Below are 23,637 nucleotides of genomic sequence, written 5' to 3'. Positions count from 1 at the left end.
CACTGTTTCTTAACCTGGATATTTTGACCTTTTGTTCCACTATGAAATGTCTTAAAATGGCTACCATGATATAGGAAAGAAAGCTAGATGTGGAGCATAAATATCTGAATTCAAGTTTTGATTCACATTTAATGTTGAGAAACCTGTGAGTGACTATATTAAGCTTTCTGACCCACTATAAGTAGGCATATAATGATTACCTCATAGGATGATTATAGATTGAATTATTTAAAATCATGAAGTTTCAATTACCTAGTATAGCTAAAATGTCTGAAAGTACTTGGGTAAACAAGTATTTATTGAGATCCTTCTATGATCTAGGCATTCTTCCAGACATCAGGAACAAACCGGTGAACAAAACACAGATTCCTTCCCTCTTGAAACTTACATTCTAGAGTAGAGACAGACAAAATAATAGATGTAACACGCAAAATGTATAGTATATTAGAAAGGGATAAATGCTGTGGACAAAGAAAAGAAAAGCTAAAGAGGGCTGTATAAGGAGGGTTAGGGGTTGGGAAAATGTTGCATTTTGAAATAGGAAGGTCAGAGTACAGGCCATGGAGAAGTGACATCTGACCAAAGACTTGGAGGTGAGGGAATGGGCCATGCAGATATCTGGGGGAAGAGCACGCCAGGCAGAGGGAGAGCTTAGGCAGAAGCATACCTGCATGTAGCACGGATTATAAGAAGGCCAGGATAGTTGGGCTGGAGTCAGGTGGGAGAATAGGGGGCAGTAATGAATGAAATCAGAGAGATAAATAGATAATGGCTGGGGATGAAAATGATCCAGATCAGGTAGGGCCTGTTGGTCATTGTAGGAACAAAGGCTTTTACTCAGAGTGAAATGGTAATACAATGCAGTGTTAAGCAAAGACAGACAAGATCTCACTCATTTTTTGGAAAGGATCACTCTAACTACTTGTGTCTTAGTCAGCTCAGGCTGCCATAACAAAATACCATGGACTAAACGGCTGACATGACAGAAATTTATTTTCTCACAGTTTTGGAGGCTGGAAGTCTGAGATCAGGGCGGCAGTGTTGCCAGTTTCTGGTGATGGCTGTCTTCCTGGCTTGTAGACAGCTGTCTTTTTCTCTGTGGCCTCTCGTGGTGGGAGGAAGAGAGTGGGGGAAGAGATGAGATTAGAGCTCCACCCTTATCAGCTAATTTAACCTTAATAACCTCCCAAAAAACCTATTTCCACATTGGAGGTCAGGGCTTTTGACATATGAATCTGGGGAGGATGCAGTTCAGTCCATAGCAGCTTGCAACTTGAAAATTTCAATCTCTTAACTCTTAAACATTCTCAAACACACCAAGGCTGAAAAGGCAAACTTGAAAATTAACCATGTATCATTTGTATGAATGGTTCTGAAGGCTTGCTGTTGATACAATCTGTCACTTTCTTTGTCCAAGTTGTGCCTATCAGACAGTGGCTGGACAGTTATTGTATATTTAAATCCGCTAAGATTAATTTTGGGTTCTAAGCATAGAAGCACCTCATCAGAACCCATGTTACCTAGAATGTTGCCCTGATTCTGGACTGAAATTCATCTCCCTCCCTCATCCCAAACCCAGAAAGATCACTTTCTATTAAAAGAGATTATTGAATTTCGACAAGTTATAATTGTATATATTTATGGGGTACAAAGTGATGTTATGATATGTATATATATAATATGTATATAACACACACACACAGCCACACACACTGGAATGATTGAATCAACCTAACTAATATATCCATCACCTCAAATACTTATAATTTATTTCCTGCCTAACTGAAACAGTGTATCATTTGGCCAACATCTCCCCATTCTCCCCACCCCGCAGACTTTGGAAAACATCATTCTGCTTTCTGACTCTATGAGTTTGATTGCTTTATATTCCACATATAAATGAGAACATGTGGTATTTGTTTTTCTGTGCCTGGCTTATTTCACTTAGTATAATGTTCTACAGGTTCATCCATGTTGTCACAAAGGACAGAATTTCCATCTTTTTTTTTTAAGGCTGAATAGTATTGTCTCATTATATCTATCTATCTATCTATCTATCTATCTACACCACATTTTCTTTATCCATTCATCTACTGATGAACACGTAGGTTGATTCCACATCTTTGACTATTGTGAACATTGCTGTAATAAACATGAGTGCAGATATTTCAAATCCTTTGGATATACACTCAGAAGTGGGATTGCTGGATCATATGGTATCATATGGTAATTCTATTTTTTGTTTTTTTTGAGGAACCTCCATACTGTTCTCCATAGTGGCTATACTAATTTATATTCCTATCAATAGTATACAAGGGTTTTCTTTATATGCTCACCACCAACACTTACTACCTTTCTTTTTTTTTTTTTTTTTTTTAGATAGGATCTCGCTCTGTCTCCTAGACTGGAGTGCAGTGGCACAATCATGGCTCACTGCAGCCTTGACCTCTTGGGCTCAAGTGATCCTCCCACCTTAGCCTCCTGAGTAGCTGGGACCACAGGCTCATCCACCATGCCTGGCTAATTTTTAAAATTGTTTTTTTGTAGAGACAGGGTCTAACTATGTTGCCAGGCTGGTCTTGAACTCCTGGGCTCAAGTGATCCTCCCATGTCGGCCTCTGAAAGTGCTGGGATTATGGGCATGAGCCACTGCACCCAGCCTCATCTTTTTGATAGTAGCCATTCTGACAGGTGTGAGGTGATTATCTCATTGTGATTTTAATTTGCACTTCTCTGATGATTAATGATGTTGAGCATTTTTTCACATCGCTATTGGGCACATGTGTGTTTTCTTTTGGATTACTCTTTATTTTTGAATAAAGGCCAATTCAGTATAGACCTTACTTTGATTCCTTTGTAAGTACAGATGCTCTTTGACTTGTGATGGGGTTACGTCCTGGTTAAACCCATTGTAAGTTGAAAATATGGTAAGCTGAAAATGCATTTAATACACTGAACCTACCAAACATCATAAGCTTAGCATACCCTATCTTAAACATGCTCAGAACAGTTATATTATCCCACAGTTGGGCAAAATCATCTAACACAAAGCCTATTTTACAATAAAGTGTTGAATATTTCATGTAATTTATTGAATACTGTACTGAAAGTGAAAAATATAATGGTTGTATGGTACTTGAATTATGGTTCCTACTGAATGCATAGTCCTTTTGCATCACCGTAAAGCTGAAAAATCATACGTGGAGCCATTGTTAAGTCAGTAATTGTTAGTGTAAGAAAGACCACAGTATCCTGTCTTTGAATGGCGTGTGTTTATTTTAAGCTCATGTGGTGTTTTTCCAATCATATTTACTGTGAAATTTTGGGAGTGTGTGTTTGGAAGCACTACACCTAAGTTTAGCCAAGTAAATGAGAATTTTCCTTCTGTTGAAGTAAAGGAGCTTCGGTTTGTGCTTTCTATTGGAATCTGCCACAGGCACTATTGGCTTCCAGTCTGCAATGAGAAAATAAGACTCAAAAATTTGAAGTTTTCTAAGTAGTCAAATAACCTAAATGATTTTATATGGTGTCAGAGCTGTTTTAAAAAACAAGGCTTGCGAGTCAGTTTATCATTTAAGAAACAAATTCTACTTCATATAACACATTCTATAGAATAAATGTTGTTTCAAAAACTTTAAGTCATCATGTGCTTTGAGTGGATGTTACTTTCTTAAGAGATTAAACAAAAACCTTGAAATTAACATTACATCTCTCTGGAAGCTCTACTGAATAAACACAATAAAACAAAGAAACTGTATAAATTTAAACTTAATTAAGAACTTTTCCTCATTTTTTACTTTCTATTGTCCTCCTCGTTATCTTACTGGGAAAGGACATTTCAACAAAACAATTACACTCCACAAAATTCCTTATTTAAGTACAATCGTAATGTATGTTTCTTTAGCTATGATCAGTCTAGAAAATTAAAGCTATAATTTCTGGTTTCCACAGTGCCTTCAACAAATTTTCATCTGCATTATTTCTACCCTGGTCCAAGCTACTGTCATCTCTCAGTGGGTTCTCATTCTAGGTTTCTATCTGCCTTCTCTGTTTCCACTGTCACCCCCACCCATCCTTTTCAACATAATCAGAATCATAGCAATCAGACGCAAAATGTAAACCAGATTATGTCATTCCTCTCTTTAAAACTTCTGGCCGGGCGCGGTGGCTCACGCTTGTAATCCCAGCACTTTGGGAGGCCGAGGCGGGCGGATCACGAGGTCAGGAGATCGAGACCACGGTGAAACCCTGTCTCTACTAAAAATACAAAAAATTAGCCGGGCGTGGTGGCGGGTGCCTGTAGTCCCAGCTACTCGGAGAGGCTGAGGCAGGAGAATGGCGTGAACCCAGGAGGCGGAGCTTGCAGTGAGCCGAGATTGCGCCACTGCACTCCAGCCTGGGCGACAGAGCGAGACTCCGTCTCAAAAAAATAAATAAATAAAAATAAATAAATAAAAAATAAAATAAAATAAAACTTCTGTGCTCAGAATAACTTCCAAATTCCTTACATTGACCTAAAAGCTTTATGTATCTGGCCTACCTCTCTGATTTCATTTCCTACCTTCTCTCCTCCATAACCCCACTCCAGCACTCTTTCTGCTCCTTACATTCACTCAGACAAAGGCCTATCTAAGGTCTTCATGTAGGTCTGGAACGTGCTGGACTTGTATCTTCATATGGCTCACTTTTCCTTGTCATTCAGTCTCATCACGACTGTTACTTTCCCTGAAGCCCTCTCTCTAAGTCCTCTACCTAATGAAGCCTGTGTCTACTTTTAACCACCCAATCACTTACATTTGTTCTGTTTCATATTCTATTTTATTTATATTTATTACTACCGGAAATTATCTTTTCTTTCTTTTTTTTTTTTTTGAGATGGGGTTTCACTCTGTCACTCAGGCTGAAGTGGAGTGGCCTGATCACACCTCACTGCAGCTTCGACCTCCCATGGCTCAGGTGATCCTCCCACCTCATCCTCCTGAGTAGCTGGGACCATAGGCATGGGCCACCACACCTGGCTAATTTTTGTATTTTTTGTAGAGACGGGATTTTGCCATCTTGCCTAGGTTGGTCTCAAACTCCTGGGTTCAAGTGATCCGCCCGCCTTGGCATGAGCCATCATGCCCAGCCAACTACCTGAAATTATCCTGATAATTTACTCGTTTCAGGTTTACTGTCTTCTTCCCTATGAAAGGAAGGACCTTATAAATCTGTTCATTGCTGTAAATGAATGTGTGCTAACTATACCAAAGAAAAAGCGCCCAGCTCAATGACAGATACACAAATGAACAAAAAGAGATCTTACCCTCAGGGATCTTGAGGTCTACTGGAAAAGATAAAACACATAGATAGAAACAACACTGCAGAAGGAAGAGATGACATCCACCTATAGGAAATCCAGGCCAGCCTTGGGGAAAAGGTGGCCTTTAGAAAGACGGGCATTTTGGCATTTTCTATTTCTTTCACTGTTCTCTTTGTCCTGTTTTGTTAGACAAACTTGACACCTAACTGCTTAACTAACTCCCCTTTCCAAAACATGTTGGCACTGAAACTGATTTTTCTTTCTTTTTTTTTTTTTTTAGATGGAGTCTTGCTCTATTGCCCAGGCTGGAGTGCAATGGCAGGATTTCAGCTCACTGTAACCTCCGCCTCCTGGGTTCAAGCGATTCTCCTGCCTCAGCCTCCCGAGTAGCTGGGATTACAGGTGCCTGCTACTACGTCTGGCTAATTTTTGTATTTTTAGTAGAGACAGGGTTTCACCGTGTTAGTCAGGCTGGTCTTGAACTCCTGACCTAAGGTGATCAGCCCACCTCAGCCTTCCAAAGTGCTGGGATTACAGGCGTGAGCTACCGTGCCTGGCCGAAACTGATTTTTAATGTTCCTGTTGTTCTCTGAGTTTGGGCTGGATTCATTTGGTCATTTGCAGGTTAAGTGCACCTATGGGTAAAAATGCATGTTTATGTGTGAAGCACAGTAATACAGATTTTAAACAATAAATTAGTTTATTTAACTGAAATAAAAATTTCCATGTTATTGCTTTTGTAATTGAGCATACTTTAGCATTGACATACAAATTGGCCCATAACCTAGGCAAATAAAAACACTAACAAAATATAAAGTACAATAGAACATTAATACTTAATTTGGCTAAGCTCTTAATATTGGACTACATTACATATATTATTTCCATTATATGTGTAAATATAAATATTTTCTAAGCCAGTGAAAGATTTTGTGGATCAGAATTTTAACAACTCAAGATGATTTTATTATAATTATCTGTGGGAAAAAAAGGACACATTTTCTTATATTCTGTATACAAGGCGCATATTTGTTCTATCTGTCCACTCCAACTTTTCCCCACCCTCTGCCACCTCAATAGTTGAGAATGACTTCATCTAAATAATGATGGTTTGGTTTATTGTTACTAGAAATTCAGGTTTCCATGAAACTAGTGAGAATATAAATATAAAAGAAACCTAACATTTCCCCCTCCATTTGTCTTGCTTTGGCACGGAGCCATGAACAGCTCCAGAGCACTACTCACATAGACTCTGAATTGCACCACCATATGAGGCATCCCTGATTGTACAAAGAAGTAACTAAGTATGGGTCACTTCCAACAATGGGAAATTTATACTTCCGCTCTGAAGTTTTCTACTTAAAGGAGTGGGTTTTTTGAGATAGAGCCTCACTGCAACGCCCAGGCTGGAGTGCAATGGTGCAATCTTGGCTCACTGCAACCATGGCTTCCCCGGTTCAAGCGATTCTCCCACCTCAGCCTCCTGAGTAGCTGCGATTACAGGTGCCTGCCACCATGCCGGGCTAATTTTTGTATTTTTAATAGAGACAGGGTTTCACCATATTGGCCAGGCTGGTCTTGAACTCCTGACCTCAAGTGATCCACCTGCCTTGGCCTCCCAAAGTGCTGGGATTACAGGCCTAAGCCTCCGTGCACGGTCAGGAGTGGGTTTACTTAACTGTCATTAGAAATATTAGGCGCAATATTATGAAACAAAACAAACTTTCCACCTTGCTTAAAAAAAAAATATTAGAGGCAAATCAATGCAGTGTACACGTGGCAGACACTGTGAGTTGCTTACCCAAAAGCTAATCTCCCCTCCCTGTATTTACTAAGAGACCCCCTCCCCGCCAAGTATTGTCCCTATGTTGTGCAGCCAAAGAGGCAGGGCCCCCTTCAGAGTACCAGAGGTGACACTGGATAAGTAATAGGATATTTCATTACCTTGGCAAAGATTCATTTAGTAAAGGAAATTTGGGAAACTGTGGCCAAGAAGCTAGAGGAGAAGTCTTGCTGGAGGCCTTTTGGGAAAAGGCTTCCTTGATCTACAAAAAGGAAATGAGGAAAGGAAATATCCTCTTCCTTCCTTTCAGTCTTTAGCCATTATTGTGTGTGGATGTGATACTTGGAGCCTCTGCAGCCATCTTGGGACTGAACTTGTAAAGTTTCCATAGTGAAACATATTGATATGTTTTGGATATTTGTCCCCTCCAAATCTCATGTTGAAATGTGATCCCCAGTGTCGGAGGTGGGGCCTGGTGGGAGGTGTTTGGATCATGGGGACAGGTCGGATCCCTCATGAATGGCTTAGTGCCGCCTTCTTGGCGATGAGTGAGTTCACACCTGACCTGGTTGTTTAAAAGTGTGTGGCACCTCCACCCTCTCTTGTTCCCACTTTCACCATGTGATGTGCCTGCCACTGCTGCACCTTTCACCATGACTCAATCCTACCTGAGGCCTCACCAGGAAGCCAAGCAGATACCAGCGCCATGCTTGTACAGCCTGCAGAACTGTGAGTCAACTAAACCTCTTTTCTTTATAAATTACCCAGCCTCAGGTATTTCTTTATAATGACACAAAAATGGCCTAACACACATAGCTATCTCTAGCTCTATAGATTAGATAGATTAGATAGAGATAGACCAAAGAAACCTTGGAGATCACCAAATTCAATTGCCGCATTTATTTTTATTATTTTTGTTCCATGTTGTTTGGTTTATTAATATTCCCCAATGGAAATCACAACTATTAAACCAACTATTATTTTTGGAAAGTCATGATAAATATGAATACAATACGATTATTTAATTAGGTGTCATTTTAGAGATAGAAGCTTATAATATGACCCCTTTATGTAATAATTGCCAAAATAATATCCTACCAGAATTAATTCAATAGCATGGGTAGCTTATTTCTAGAATATTTAAAAAAGTGAACCAAAGCTTACTAAGATGGGTGAATTTAATACAATGTTTTTAGCTTTGTCAAAGATAGTACAATTTAGCACAAACTAAAATAAAAATTTACTGTTTGCTCTATGCTGCACCCTATGTTATCAAATAGCTTGACTCAAATTACTTGACTCAAATAGCTTCATACAGTTCTCACAACAACTCAGGTAAACACTGTCATCAAACCCATCTTGTGGATGAGGAAATTGAGGATAGGCAAGGTTAAATAGCTTGCTCAAGATCACAGAGCTAGTAAGTAGAAAAGCTGGGACTTGCAGTCTGATTCGCTCAAGCTCTGAACCACTGCAGTTTTCTGCCCAAGAATGAATATAACTTATTCATGGTTGAGGCATGTGGCAAATACTGTTGGATGCCTACTTAGCAACTATTTCCCCTTTTCTGCTCTCAATCAGAGCACTCATTTTGTTTAGGGGTGACTTGTGATCAATTTAATGAACTGTGGCAAATCCTATCTCTTTTTGCCAGTGACTGGTCTGATGTGGCATGTGACCATTTTCTGGACAATAAGGAAGATTCTAAAGTCTGGGAAATATTTTTCTCCTTCATAAAAATGGGGGGCAGCACTTCCTTTTCTTCCCTTCCTGCCCTGTGCAGTGACCTCTGTGGATGTGATGTCTGGAGCTATGGCAGCCACATTGCAATTAAGAGGTGACAAACCTGGAGACAAAAGCTCACATGCATGTGATGGCAGAGAACAAACACAAAAAAGAGCTTGGGTCCTTGATGACATGATTGTGCTGCTCGACTAACCCTGAAACTATCTGCACTTGAAATTTATATTAAAGATATAGTAAATGACCTCATGCTTTAAGCTACTGCCAAATATTCTGTCCCTTGAGGCCAAAGGCATTCTAACGGATGCAATCTAGACAGAGAAAGATGTTTTCCCAGAGTTCCAGCAAAAACAGATGATGTGTAGGTTATGAAGATTTTATCCAGGAATCCATTAGTATAGGTAGTAGTTTAGAAAAAAAATACTCCAAGCTTTGTCTCAGATATGGGTAAATCTGAGCCACCCACATGGTGTCCGTGCTGAATATTTTCCCCTCAGATGCACTGTTTCCTTTTCTGAAACGGACTGATATGAACTACATCAAAAGCCTCCCTTGCCCTCTGGCTTCTGGTTGGACTTGGTCATTGACATGCACCAGCAGGAGACTGGAGGAGGGTGGTGAGTTAGATATAAATCCCCCAGGTCCTTTGCTGGGTGTTTACTTAGGCTGACTGCATCCGTTGACTGAAGGTCACAGACTCCTGTCAGGTGGCCCTCTGTGTCTAGATTTTTCGGTAACTGTTCTTTCCCCTGATTGGACAGATCTAGGAGCTGTAGCCTCAGGGTTCCAGCTTCTCCTGTGGTTTCCCACACCCTGCCCACATCTTTGCAAAATGCCATTTGTTTCCTGCCAGTACCCTGACTGATACAATGGTGTCAACGAAATCACTGCAGCTATTGAAGCTTGGTCCAGTCTATCTGAGGTGTGGTGAGATTCTGTGGAGTTAAATAAGGGCTTTCACCTACTATTAAAGGGAGACAGGAGACTACACAAATAAATGTCATGCTGCAAAAGTGAAACAAAGATCATAGCTCAGAGAAAACACTGTCCACTTGAGGGCAAGAAATCAGAGAAAGCTACCTAGAAGAGCTGGCATTTGGGATGAGGACGGATAGGAGTTTTAAAAGAGATGAGATGAAGGGCATTCCAAAGACAGGGAAGAGTGTAAGTCAAGCCGGGGAAGAGAGAAAGCTCAAGTGAAATTGCCGAAAAATTAGAGCTGGAAGGGATCTACAATATCTTTTATTTAATGTTCGTTCTCCCTTCACCTCCTTTAACTGAGATTTGGCCAAGGTCAAACAGCAAGTAAGTAGCATGTCAGGACTCCAACCAGGTCTTCTGGCTACCAGGCTAGTTCTTGATAATCCACCTTCTACCTCCACCCCACTCCCTCACCTCAGGCAGTCTGCGTACTTCTCAGTCTCTCCCACTAGACTGTAACCTCCTCAATAGCGGGGCTTCTGTTTTCTTCACCCTTGAATCCTAGTACCTAGCACAATATCTAACACAAAATCGTCATCGTCATCATCATCATCACCAGCAGCAGCTACCAAACTTTAAGAGGCATCCACCCGCTGTCAGGCATTATGCAGTTATTTTGTACATCTTCTGTAATCTTCACTTTTCACTGAGGACGCTGCGGCTCAGAGAGGTTGTCTAATTTGTCTTAGGTCACACAGCAGTGCCGGACTGTATTTTATAATATCTTTCATCAACCGGACTCCGAAGCCCTGCCTCAATGGGCGTTCAGTAACATTTGTTGAATGAACGAATGAACAAGCAATATCCACTCAATGCAAGCTATCGGCTGTAACAGGCCACCCTAAAGGCCCCGGAACCTCGGCCAGCTCAGGACTCCGCACGTTGTCTTCCAATCTAAGCACACCAGCCCCTCTCTGCGCCCCGCACGGGCTCAGAGGCTCCGCCCGCGTCTCCGCCTAACTCGCCGGCCACGCCCCCACTTCGGGGAGCTCGGTCCCTCTCGGATTCGAGTTTTCCTCGGCTCCAGCTGCCGCGCGGAGGGCCTCTCCCGGCCCTGCGACCTACAGCCCGTTCCACTCCCCTGCCCCTCCTCTGCGCCCTCCCTCACTCTCCAAACTTCTTTTTTCCACCCTCTCTAAACTTCAGTCATTCTAGTGCCCGCCTCCTCCAGTCGCATCGACCAACCAGTGGTCCTCATTCTCGTTGGCGGTCCGCCTCCTGCCCGCCGGGGGCCAATCCCTGGCGCGAGAGTCCGGTGCCGGGGCTCGTTCCCAAGCGCCCAGCCTGTGACGGCAGCGCGCCGGGCGCCGCGCGGCGGGAGGGGGCGGGGCTCTGGATGAGGGATGGGCGAGGGCAGGGGGAAGGGAAGAAGGAGGAGGAGGAGGTTGCGGCTGGTTTGAAAGCGGCAGTTTCCTGGCAGCTTGGGCAGGCGTTGGTCTCCGCGCTACAGCTCCGCAGCGGCCACGATCGATCCCGCGACGGATCTACGCGCGCTTCTGCGCGCCCCCGACGGATTTTTCCCGTTCCCGGCTCTTCCCCCTTCACCTCACCGCCCCCCCGCCTCAACCTTTCCCGCCGCTCGGGCGCTGAGCCCGGGGACCAGCCGGCGGCAGTGACCCCGCCCGAAGCCCCTTCTGGAACCGCCTGGGGACAATTCCCTTTTCCTTTCTTCAGCCTAACCCGCGGTGGCCCTCGCGGAGTCCGGTCAGCCCCGGGGAGCGCAGCCGGGAGGGGCGTCCAAGGGGCGTCTCGTGTCTGGGAGCGGCCGGGCCCCCAGCGGGCTGTGGTCGCGGGGTGGGGGCCGGAGCGGCGAGGCCCCCCTTACCGGGCTTCGCGGGCCGCCCAGGGCCCCCGGGCTGAGACGGGGCCGGAGCGGCGCCCCGGCCGCCCGCGCGGGGTCTCCCCCATGGTGCAGCGGGGTTCGGGATGTCGAAGACGCTGAAGAAGAAGAAGCACTGGCTCAGCAAGGTGCAGGAGTGCGCCGTGTCCTGGGCCGGGCCCCCGGGCGACTTCGGCGCGGAGATCCGCGGTGGCGCGGAGCGTGGCGAGTTCCCCTACCTGGGGCGGCTCCGCGAGGAGCCCGGCGGGGGCACCTGCTGCGTCGTCTCGGGCAAGGCGCCCAGCCCAGGCGATGTGCTGCTGGAGGTAAACGGGACGCCTGTCAGCGGGCTCACCAACCGGGACACCCTGGCTGTCATCCGCCACTTCCGCGAGCCCATCCGTCTCAAGACTGTGAAACCAGGTACGCCGGCCCTGCGTATCTGTCTCGGGGTGTTGGGGAGAGGGGCTTCAGGGTGGGCGTCCTGGGAGCGGCAGCATCTCCCCACCGCGTATTGTCCCGGGTAATCTTAGACCTCTAGGGTGTGCCTGACTCATTGACGAGGGGGAGGGGTGGCGTTGTTGAGTCCCATTTTGCCGATGGGAAAACTGAGCTCTGGCTTGGCGCGGTTGCTCCGCTAGCTGTGCTAGCTGTCACAGAATTGCGACTAGAAGCTGGGTTTCCTAAATTTGTAGCTCCATCTCCCCCCGCAGACAAGAGTTTTTGACTAGAGAAAGCCAGCCTTTTCCGCTCTCTGTTGTGCAAAAAGGCCCTTAGGATTGTAGCATTTTCTTTGGAACGATCTTACGCATCTTCTAACAGGGAAAAAGGGACTTTACTATAGACGCACTTGGTGCCAAGGTTAGTGTACCTGGAAGGGCTTAGCTGCTTCAGTGTTTCTTGCACTCTAGCAGACACCTCAGAGCTGACAGCCTAACTCTGTCAGTCCAGGTGGTTCAGGTGTCTGAGTACCGATGAGGGTAGAATATGTGATGTGTGGCAGACTGGTGTGTTCTTGCAGGGAGCTGTTGAATGGAGTCTGGGTTTTGAAGGAAGACCTAGGTGCCTAGCGGAGTGAAAGCTTCTGTAACGCTTTTGATTTTACAGAATTTTGTTGAAGTGGTAGGTTAAAGGAGCCTCTGTTGCCCTGGTATCTTTTATGCTAGTAAAATTTGCTGCAAAGCACGTTATGTTTATGGCATACTCGTCAGTTTCAAAGCATTGATCAGAGACAGCATACCGTGAGATCTGATAGTATGTAGTAGTTCTTACGAATTTGTTATAGACAGCATTGTTGGTTTTGTTTCAGCATAGATAGAATGTGGTTCTGTCGTCTTAGATGTTTGTGGGAGAGAGAATTGTGATTGTAACATTATTAGAAACCAAACTGTTTTTCCTGAATGTGCTCTACTGAGTATACGGTGCATCAAAATATAATGGGCTGCTTAATTGTTACCTGAGCTAGGTAACAGTCCATCCCTTGATGGCAAAATGCTAGAAAATTCTGGGTAAAAATTTCATATGTTATCTCCTTCTCATTTCTCAGCAGCTCGCTTTGGAAATATTAATATATCTTTAATAGTCCTTGAGTTTAATGGGGCTTGATGGTTTGTGGTGCAGTTTACATATGTCTGTGTATTGTGGATATGTATACACACAGACTCACATGCTCCTAAGGTCATAATTAAGATTTTCTTCCTATAGCCTATTCCATCGTATTCATTTTAAGTGTATGGATTTATGTGGTGAGGTTTTCTTTTTATTGTTGTTAATTTTTTAAAACTTTGGCAGACTTTAAACAGCTTTTTCTGTATAGTTTTGAGAATTTGTAAAATTTTTTCTTAACTCTAACTTTCACAGCGATGTGTGAAAGGCAGAGGAAAGACTTGGGGCTGTAATTCAGCTAGTCAGGCACTGTCTGTAATATGCAAAAGGCTATATAGACAGCATTTACTAGTCTAGGTGCCAAATCTTAGTTCACATCCCATGAGTTAGTGAATAATGAGAACATCTGCATCATTGCTTTGTGTTTTGTTTTGATTAGTTAAGGCACAGATGAGAATATAACTTATTTTTAGAAATTTTAAAGTTGATATATTGACATGCAAGCTGGTGTATTCTAAATTATTGTGATTTTTTTAGAAGACTGAAGAGATGGCTATTTCATAACATTAGTCTAATCTACCTGTTATACATTTTTCTCAACCTCTGTATTATATTTGACAGTAATTCAAGATTTAGAGCATTAGTAATATTAACTGTGTTGAATAAACATCCTATGCCCCAGTATGTAGTTGACATTATTAGAGTAATACAGTTTTGCCCTCTTGACAGCCACAGACACTGTTCTATTTTAAAGATTTAGCCAAAATAAAGGGAATAACATATTAATGGCCACAGAACATTTTGTAGTCATTCGTAATAAAGTTCTGAATACTACACTTATTTTTTGAAGAGACACTTTGTGTCAGTAATTTCTCAAGATACCATTATGTCTGTGTTGAGATTAATATTGTTTCTAAGCAGGTTGTAATTTAAAATTTTTAATCTCTTTTAAAAATAGTATTCTTAGCTTCTTAATAGCCTCATGTTAGGTATTATATTAAATGGCTTTCTTAAATGGCTTTGCTTAAAAGCAACATTTGTTATAAAACAGCAAGATTTTTGCAGGTTAAACACAAGACTTTAAATACTAGAAATTAAGAATTTGAAGAGGTTATCTGTAGAACTTTGAGTTTGATTAAAAACAAATATTTTCAGAAGAGACAAAGATTCTTTATTGTGATTCATTTTGGAAAGGATGAAAATAGAGTAAGGGAATTTAAAAAGAAACTTTCCATAAACATTGTTTTATTTTTTGCTTTTATCTAAACTTTGTGACAGAAATTGATTTTTCAATTTAATAAGGTATTGTAAAGTGTACTTAGCACTCTCTTGACTAGTTGCTTTTTATTAAACCATATTCATAACATGACATTTAGAGACTAGCACAGTGAAAGAGTAAAATTTAACCATTTCTGTAAGATGTAATACTAATCGGAAATGTTCTCATATTGTCTTCTGACAAAGTCCATGGCAGAAGGATAAGCTGGGTTGTAGGACATGGCTTTTGTAGCACCGATTCTTCCTAGCCTTCTTTTCATTTAGGTGCTGAGGGTCGCCCTCCCAAAGCCAGTACCATCAGCCCGGTGACTTAACATCTTTCTGGCAGCTACTGTCTTTAGCTTTGACTTTTTTCCCCTTTTTTTGTTGTTATAATCTTTAATGGAGAATTGAAAGTTACTCTTTAAAATACGGTTTCTAATCTGAAGCTTTTCCTGAATCAATTAGGTAATTTCTTATTGTTTAGTATTAGTGTAGTACTTAGTAGTCAGTACTTTGCCCGCTTATAGAAGAATCTTTGGTTTCACCTATTGCTTGGCTCAATTAGTTACCTGTTTCTTAATTATGACCCTGTTGTTTATTTTTCTGCAAAGAGAAAAGTTGTCATTTCAGTTTGAACTTTGTCTTTTCCCAGTAGTAAAGTTGAACTTTGGACCTCCGGTGAAATTGTTTCGTGATACAGTACTATGACTAGGTTTAGTTTCTTTGATTTTACTACAGAGTATATATTCTTAAACCATTTCTATTCTGATTAATATACAAGTAGTGAATTTTGTTCTAAAATTCCCCAGACTCTAATTGTGCAGAGTTTTATGCTTCTTCATACACCTTTAAGCTCATATTTCAGCAGTTTGCTTTCAGTAAGTTTCAGTAAATTATGTGTATTTTATTCCAGAGATTAAGTATCGGTACAATAAATACATGAAATCATTGTCTACTGCCATATCATGCACACATTACATTCAACTACTCTAAGCAAGTAGTGTATCCAGGGATGGAAATCATAGGAAACAGTGTTATAGTTTGTTTAAATAAAAACCAAGTTGAAACAGTTCCTGGGTAATGTTAAATGTAGGTAAAAGTCTTCACTGCCGACTCTTTGGGACATCCAATTTGTAAGGGAGTTTTGTTAAAATGGGCTAATTCCTAGAAATACACTTCCTGTTGGTGAAGAAACATTACTGGATGCTTTAAAATAAGAAATATTTATGTTACTCAAATAAAAATAATGCTGTGCCTTTCTTATCTCTTGAATCTTTTTTTTTTTAGTGGGTAATTTGGGATTTTTGATGAGTTTTGTTTAGGTGGTTGTAATATATGAGGACGGGAAAGGTAAGAGAATTTAGAGTTGACTGTTAGCCTCCCAGGTTTACAATACATTTCTTCATACCTTTTTTAAAACAAGAAAATCTAGAGACCTAGAGATTATTTTAGAAACAATAGAAAAAGAAGCAAGCCAAGCCCCTTTGCTAGGGAAAGTAGCATTACATTTTGATAAACCTTGAAGTTGAAAATTTCCTACTATTTCAAATTTTGGTAGTTTTTTCTTCTTTTCTTTTTTCCCTAAAGCTCTTAATAACTCAGGGGTTCAGGTTTCGGATTCTGTTCATTGACACCTTCAATTCATATGAGTAATGGGCTTACACCTTAGCGATTGCAAGCTGATTTGCTTGCATGATGTTTGATGACTCTTATTATATCATTAACATCTTTGTACTTAAAAAATATTTTCCCTCCATCATTTTCTGAGTACTATATCCAAATATCTCAGTATGTGTATATGTATATATGTGTGTATATATATTATATGCATATATGTATATGAATATACACACACACATACTTTTGTTAACTTTTCTCATATATCATTTTCTAGTATATCATTTTGGGTATTTTATTGATCCTGCCCTCACCCCCAGGCTTTTATAATTTAGTTTGTAAAACTTTATTTTCCTAGGTTGAGGCATTTTAACAATTCTTTAATTTCTTGCTATCTTACTGGTACAAACAAATACTTAACATTTGGCCATTTGATTTTTAGATGATTTTAAATTTTATTCAGTTTTTTGCTAAAACTGATTTTCATGTAACATAACTCTGTGTTCCTGGGACGTATACATTATTTTTCCTCTGAGATCCTGGGATATACTTTATAAAACCTTTTGTTATGAGAGACAAATGTTTGTGATTTTTTTTCTGCTAATTTATGTAAACTGGCGGCAAAACAAATCTTCTAAATTCATTCAAGTGTCTGACTTATGAAGTCAGTGCCTAATCTTCTCAAGTGATAGTTTCATACAGAGTCTTTACTATGTAACCCCTAAGTGCTTTGTAATTATTGGGGGGACTCAGTGTTTTGGGAGTACGTTGAAAGAGAATCTTGTTTTTATGGATTACTTCAATATTATTTAACAATTTCAAAATCTGTGAATGTCAGGGTTGTGTGTGTGTGTGTGATTTGACAAAAGATAAGTGTTTTGGTATTGAAGACTAGAACTGTTTCACCTTTAATAAATTATTTTTTGTCTTCTGAAATTTTGAGCAATAATTTTCTTGAAATACTACATTTTGGTAGACAGAGTGAATGCCCTGAATTTAAAACTATTGTCTAAAGTAAGAGTTTCAGAAACTTAGAAGCTGGTGTTATGAGACATGTTTGTAGGGAAAGAGGCAAATCCATTCATTGCTCTTTTAGCTAATTTTGCTAACAAAATATCTTGCTAATATTTTGTTTTTGAAGAGCAACTATTATTCAGAATGTTTTCCAAGAAAAGATGCATATTTTATTTAATACAGAAAAAATAAGAAGTCCTATTACTGGCACGCATTCGTTCCCTCAGCAAACACTTAGTGGTGCACCCACCAAGTGCCAGCATGGAGCTAGCACTGGCGATATAAACATGAGTCAGAAATTGTGTGTCTTCAAGAAGCTGGCAATTTAGTAGGAGCTTAATGACTCATTGGTAAGGAATACCTGTAGTAAGGGTTTTGCCTTTTTCACTTTTCTGCCAGTGTTTAAAACTCTTTAGGTAGGTCTTAGTATGAATTTTGGTGAAAATGAGACTAATTGGCTGCATAGTGTGCTATTCGAAAAAGTTGTGGAGCTGCATTTTAGAAAGGATTTGGGTTCTCAAGTCATTACAAAAAGGGGGAAATCAAATATAAGCAAAACTGTCTTTTCAAAAAGCCCTTAAATTGTGCATAAAATACTATATTGTACTGTTTGTAGGATGAGTCCTACATGCCACTTTTCCACCCATGTTGGAACCAATTGCAGTTTTTTGGTCAAATACCAGATGAAGTAATTTGCTTGCATTAAAAGATATGTTTTACAAAAAACTTTTAATTCTAAGAAATTATCCTCGTCTAGGTATGTATAGTGAATTTATGGAAGTTGAATGTGTACATGAAGTGAAAGAATGATTTCTTTCCTTTTTTTCTTTTTAATATCTTGGTAGGATCCACGCCATCTGCCCTTGTTTTCTGACTTGAGTGGTTGAGGAATGAATTGTGAATAATTTTGAACTTGTTTTGGTTTTGAAAGATGACAGGTTTTGGTTGAGTGGAATTAGGGTCTTTCCAGTAGTAGGTAAGAAGCGGAGGAGGAAAAAAACACAGGGCAAAAACGTTCCATACAGAAAGATTTACAGTGTGGTCCATCTCAATAATTTTGTGTGTGTTTGTGTACAAGGGCACAAAATCCACATTATAGAATAATTGGAAATTATTTTGTACAAGGGCACAAAATCCACGTTATAGAATAATTGGAAAATAGAGGGAAGGTCATATTAATTGTTTAAATGTGTAGGTAGTTCCATTATGAATAGTCTCCTGTAAGTTTTTTTGAAATGTGTTATCTCCTCGAAATAATGCTCTAAGGTGCTTAATGCTATTTCTGCCTTCAGCCTCATTCCACTCATAATGTAATACTATGAATATTTTTATTTAACCTTTAATGTACCATTAGTTCTGTTCCTTATGGTTAATAGCCCTATTTGGGTTGTTTTGGAAGTCTAGCCAGTTTTATGGGAAAACACAATTTGCTAGCCTAGGAAAAAGGGAATTGAAAAATATATTTTCATCTTAATCCCGCCTTCCCTTTTGTTACAGTCACAGCCGACTGGCTTCCAGTGAGAAGGGTGGCATCATTATATCTCCATTCTTCCCTGAACCCTAGCAATTTATCCTGATGCAGCCACTCAGCTGCATTGCAGTGGTTCCCAGGAGCAGCAACCCACTTACCTGCAGCCCCCACCCATTTCGGTCATCCCAACATGGCCGGGGGAACATAGATTACATTTTGAGGACCATAATTTGACTTATGACATATCTAAATACCTGAGAAAGGACACGCTGTCCTTATAGGTGATTAGGTACTTGTTTTATTAACACATACTGAGAGATATTGTTTTAGAGTCTCTGTATGGGTTATAAAGGGTTAAACTTTTTTGCCGTAATTTATTTGGAGTTTAGGGTTTGGTTTTAAAAAATATCATGCAGTGGTAATTGGAAAAAATTCTGTTTCAAATTTATTAATAATTAAGATCTTTTCTATTTGGAGGCTTCCCTTTTTATTGTCTTGGGTATACAATGTGAACGGTGACCGATCTACTTAATTAAAACTTTCTGGCATTTTAACCTCTTTGCTTGTGCTGTTTTTTTGCACAGAATTTGAAACACATAATTATTGTTTTCTGGCTTCAGGGGAGTTTGTGAGAGGCAAGCCTGTATCTCATTGTTGTTCTGATTGGGAATTACACATGACTATGAAAAATGGGATTTTACTATACATAATGGCATTTAACAGAAGTAGTTTTATGAAAGGAAAATATCCTACAAGGTAGGAAAAAAACAAGTATTTATTAATGCTTCATTTTCTGAACTTAAATAGAATTAAGCTAAATTGGCTTTGCTTTTTCCTCCAATAAAATAACTTTTAAAAATTCACTTTAATGGAGTTGTTCTAGAGATATATTACTCTTTGGATATGGTTATCTAGTTTGCAGCAAGTATCTTGTGATATATAGCTTAGATCTCAGCAGGAAAGAAAAAATCTTAATTTACATATCAGTTTCTGTATTTGTAAGAATTCTGTAGCAAGTGACAGAAACGCTATTGAGATTAATGTAGGCTAAGAAGAAATTTATTGACTTACATACATTAAAATCCAGGCATAGATCAGTAACAGCTAACTTCATGTTCTCAAGTGTTGGTCATTATAAGTATTATTTGGTTCTCTTTTCTTCCTGGTTGGATTTATTCTCAGATAGACTCTGTCAGTATAGCAGTGAAGGTAGCTCTGAACCCCCAAGTCATACAGGGTCCTTAAAGCTTCTCATCTTTTTGGAGTCTAATAACAAATCTCATGCAGGGACTTTGGCCCTGTGCACATCTCTTGGACCGATTACTGTAGAGAGAGGAGAGGACAATGAAGTGCCATGATTGGTCAGGCGTGGGGACATGTCTACCCTTGCAGCTGGGTATAAATAACATAATATGATTAATAACTGTAGCAGAACCCCAAAACATAAGGGAGGGGGAGTTCTTGAAAGGATGGGATGCCGAGGAATCAATACTACAGGAAATGATCTCTTTTAAAACATTCAATCTCTCTTAACTTTGAGGCCAGCAGTAGTACATAGTTGTCATAAAACTATCATTTTTAGAAAAACAGATATTGGCTGTAAACCAAAACTGATTTGATTTCTAGGCACTGCTTTTACTCAAATATTATCATATTTAATTTTTTAAATAAAAAATTGCTTTTATTTAAAAGTTATTTCTTTAAAAAATTGAAATACTGATACCTTAATGTGCACAATTTAGAAGTATTTCTTGTAATTTTTATTTAATTTTCTTTGAAAAAAATCGAATAAGATTCTCTAAATCAATGCTGTTGATTTTTAGGGAGATGGAATACTTTGGAAGATTAACAGTCTTTGGCATTGAGAAAAATATTATTAGCCTAGTTAAACAATTACGTTTTTAAAACAATTTTATTCTACCATTTTGAACATGAAATTCTAAACGAATTACTTTCCAAGGTGTTTTGCTTTTAAAACAATGGTCTTTTTAAACACAAATTGAGACATCATTATTGTAGTATTTCTGAGGGCTCCCTAATAATACTTTTTAACCATGATTTCGTGGAAATTATGTGAAAGGAACTACTTCACTGACTCTTATATAAAATGGGTATATAAGAGTTTTGAAACGTTACTTAAGTATGGTGTTATGTGGTACCTGTTTAATTACCAAAAATGTTATTTGGCAGATATTGCAGGATAAAATCTGATCCCCTTTTTAAAGTTTTTTACAGCCTCCACTGGGAGAACAGAGGTACTCAGAGCAGGGGTAGACAGTTGAAAGAGAGGGGTGGGTGCTCCAAATAACATTTCATACTATTTTTATATTCTATTACTATATCAGTGTCTTCAGCTTTGGTGCCATAAAAATAATAATTTTAGTAATAACTTTGAGTTTATATATGCCATACACAGTAGGAGTTTTGTAGTTTTGCCAAGTGTCATCTGGTAGTTGGATCTTTAGTGAATACTAAATGTTGGTAGATTATTGGTGAATGTACTTATTGTACATAAAAATGAACATTCATAGAACTCGGTGTGATTTGCCAACAAGAATCATCATAGCAAGTACTTTGTATTGTTAGATTGGTTTGGGCACCCTTCGGATGACTTTAGACCGTATTTGGAAAATTACTGCTTCTACTTCAAAAGCCTGTAATAATTAGAGTTCTCCAATATTAATTCCATATATTGATTAATTAAGCCATGAAATCTAGTAAAATGATATAGTCTTTATTACCTCTGTTCACAGAATTGTATCTTAATCCAACTTGGTAGCTTTCAGCAGAATACTTTGTCAAAATATTATTAATTTTAGCTAAGAATTCTATTCACTAATTTCAGTGTTTAAGTTAGAATGCACATGCTAATGAAAATTTTAATTTCCTTTGAATAGAATTAGATTTGCTAACTAGAGCAATCTCACAGTGTAATGCTGATGACTGAAATGACACTTCAGCCTCCTTTGGGTGACAACCCTAAGTTCAGACAACCTTACTCTAATAGGAATATTGGGGACTGATTACAATGTATTAGCTGTCATTTAGAGTAATAACTTCTGTGTCAGGGCATTTTATACCTGTCTCATTTGGTTTATAAGGATGTATATATTAGCATTCATGTTTTCTTATAAAGAACTTTATGTATTTTTATTCTCTATGAGTCAGATATTATCATCTCCCTTTACACATGAAAAAATTGAGTTTAAGAGAGAGATTAACACTTGAAAGTTCACACAGACTCACAGGAAGAATTATGAACTGAAACAGCATTGAGTCTTTCTTTACTTTCTGGATAGAATATTAGTTCATTATATCCAAAAAACCTGTCTTCCTTTCTCTAGTAAAAGGAAAAACCACAATTCTGAATTGTTTGCGTGGGTGTTAAATGCAGTAAAACACTGGGCAAGTACTTACAATAAAGGCTTTACTGCTTGATTCTGTTTCAAAACAGAGTTTGTGGCAGTGCAGTTTAATCTGTACAGCTAAGCTGCATGATAAAGTAGTTATTTCCAAGAATTGCTAATCAAGCAGAAAGTTAGTATTCTTGCTACATTTGTAAGAGAATATTTTCAGCAGAATATTTTTATTGCTGAAAATATTCTCTATAATATGTAAAAGCCCAGATAAATATATTAGATACATATTTTAGGATAAATATGCTTGGGAAAATTGTATATTAGAAATAATATTTTGTTCTTGTGTTTCCTTTCTACTTCCTCTGTAATTCACTCACCAGGAAGGTGTTAGCACACTTACCTGAGACAGAGCCTAGAAAATGTTCTGGTGAATGTAGAAAGGAATGTATTTTAGAATTAGGGATCTTTTATAAGTATGCAGACCCTTCTCACAAAAGTACACTTTGCTTAAATAAAATTTAGCTAAGCTAGATAAAAGAATAACTCATTGCATTTAAGTAGACCGTTCTCCTTCTAGGCTTCGAGTATTGCACACCTAAGATGGATCCTTTGAAGAGGCAGGTAAAGCAGGTTATGGATTGTTGGAACCTCTTATTCTTTAAGCGTTTGCGCTGTTATGTTTTCTCTCTGGGCTAAAGTCAGTCACTTGAGTGGAAGGAAACACAGCAATCCAATCTTAGTGTATGGATAAACAATTTGAGGCTTAGCAATGGCAGAAGTCATAGCATAAACATGGTAGAGCAGAGACTAGAACTCAGATCGTTTGGTTCCTTTCATTGTTCTAGTTTCTGGCATAAGAATTTGTGTAGAAAATTGGCAAAAAAAAGGACCTGTTAAACATACTCTGTTTCTTTATGAAATCTGCATTCTTTTGGAACTAAGTATAATGTGCTAGACTCAGTTTGTTAGGCCATCAGTATGCATGAATGTGGTTAGAGGCAGTGGTACCCCAAACTTGCAGCACAGGAAAGAATTTTAATCATTATATGCCATGGATTTTCAGGGCATTTTAAGCCTTTATAATGCTGTAACTTATGATTAAGATTTACACAGTCAAAATTGTTAGCTGGTATAATAGCTGAATAGTTAAGTATTTATTTTGGTTAGTTGCTTTAGCTTTAGCTTTGAAGAATCATTTTTCCTATCGGAGATTCTTCACAGTGCTTTCAGTAAAATGTTTCTGAATAGTTCCTGCTATATGGTAGACTGCTAACACTGTTTCTTGCTCTCTCTGTGGGGCTGATGCTACAAGTCTGATTTAGAGTCAGCTGTGCTTTTATTTTTTTTCCTTGAGTGACTAGGGGATGCATTGGGGGAAGATAAATTTTAGGGCAAGAGGACACTCAGGGTTGTGGGAGATGAACTGTCAAGTATACCTTTGGCTCACTGTCCTCAAGCTTGTTCGGCTGCAGTGACGGCATAACTGAGAAGAGGGATTGTACTCCTGCTGGGTGAGGGACAGGAAGATGTCTCAGGCCACGTAAAGCTGGCCACAGCAGAGGACAAGGTACTCCCTGTGAGGCAAAACTGAAGAAAGAGGATTGAGGTGGCAGTTCTGGGGAAACTATGTTTGTTAGGTAGACTAATGGGAATGATGGAGTCTCGCTTGGGCTCTTTAGGTCT

At 39.5% G+C, this 23,637-nt stretch overlaps 1 protein-coding gene across 5 annotated transcripts in view; it reads left to right on the top strand.

Moving 5' to 3' along the window:
• The first annotated feature begins 11,166 nt into the window (after nucleotides 1-11,166).
• Nucleotides 11,167-23,637, top strand: part of MAGI3 (membrane associated guanylate kinase, WW and PDZ domain containing 3) — a 286,956-nt gene continuing 274,485 nt past the window's right edge. For all 5 annotated transcript variants that reach the window (XM_003267996.4, XM_030824809.1, XM_003267997.4 and 2 more), the window contains exon 1: nucleotides 11,167-12,051. In XM_003267996.4, the coding sequence (XP_003268044.1) occupies nucleotides 11,736-12,051 (316 nt within the window). In that variant the 5' untranslated portion in view covers nucleotides 11,167-11,735. The remainder of the gene's footprint in view (nucleotides 12,052-23,637) is intronic.

Source organism: Nomascus leucogenys, chromosome 12 (genome assembly GCF_006542625.1).
Source record: "Nomascus leucogenys isolate Asia chromosome 12, Asia_NLE_v1, whole genome shotgun sequence".
Taxonomy (NCBI): Eukaryota; Metazoa; Chordata; class Mammalia; order Primates; family Hylobatidae; genus Nomascus; species Nomascus leucogenys.
Note: the sequence above shows the minus strand (reverse complement) of the source record. Positions and strands in the feature narration are given on the sequence as shown.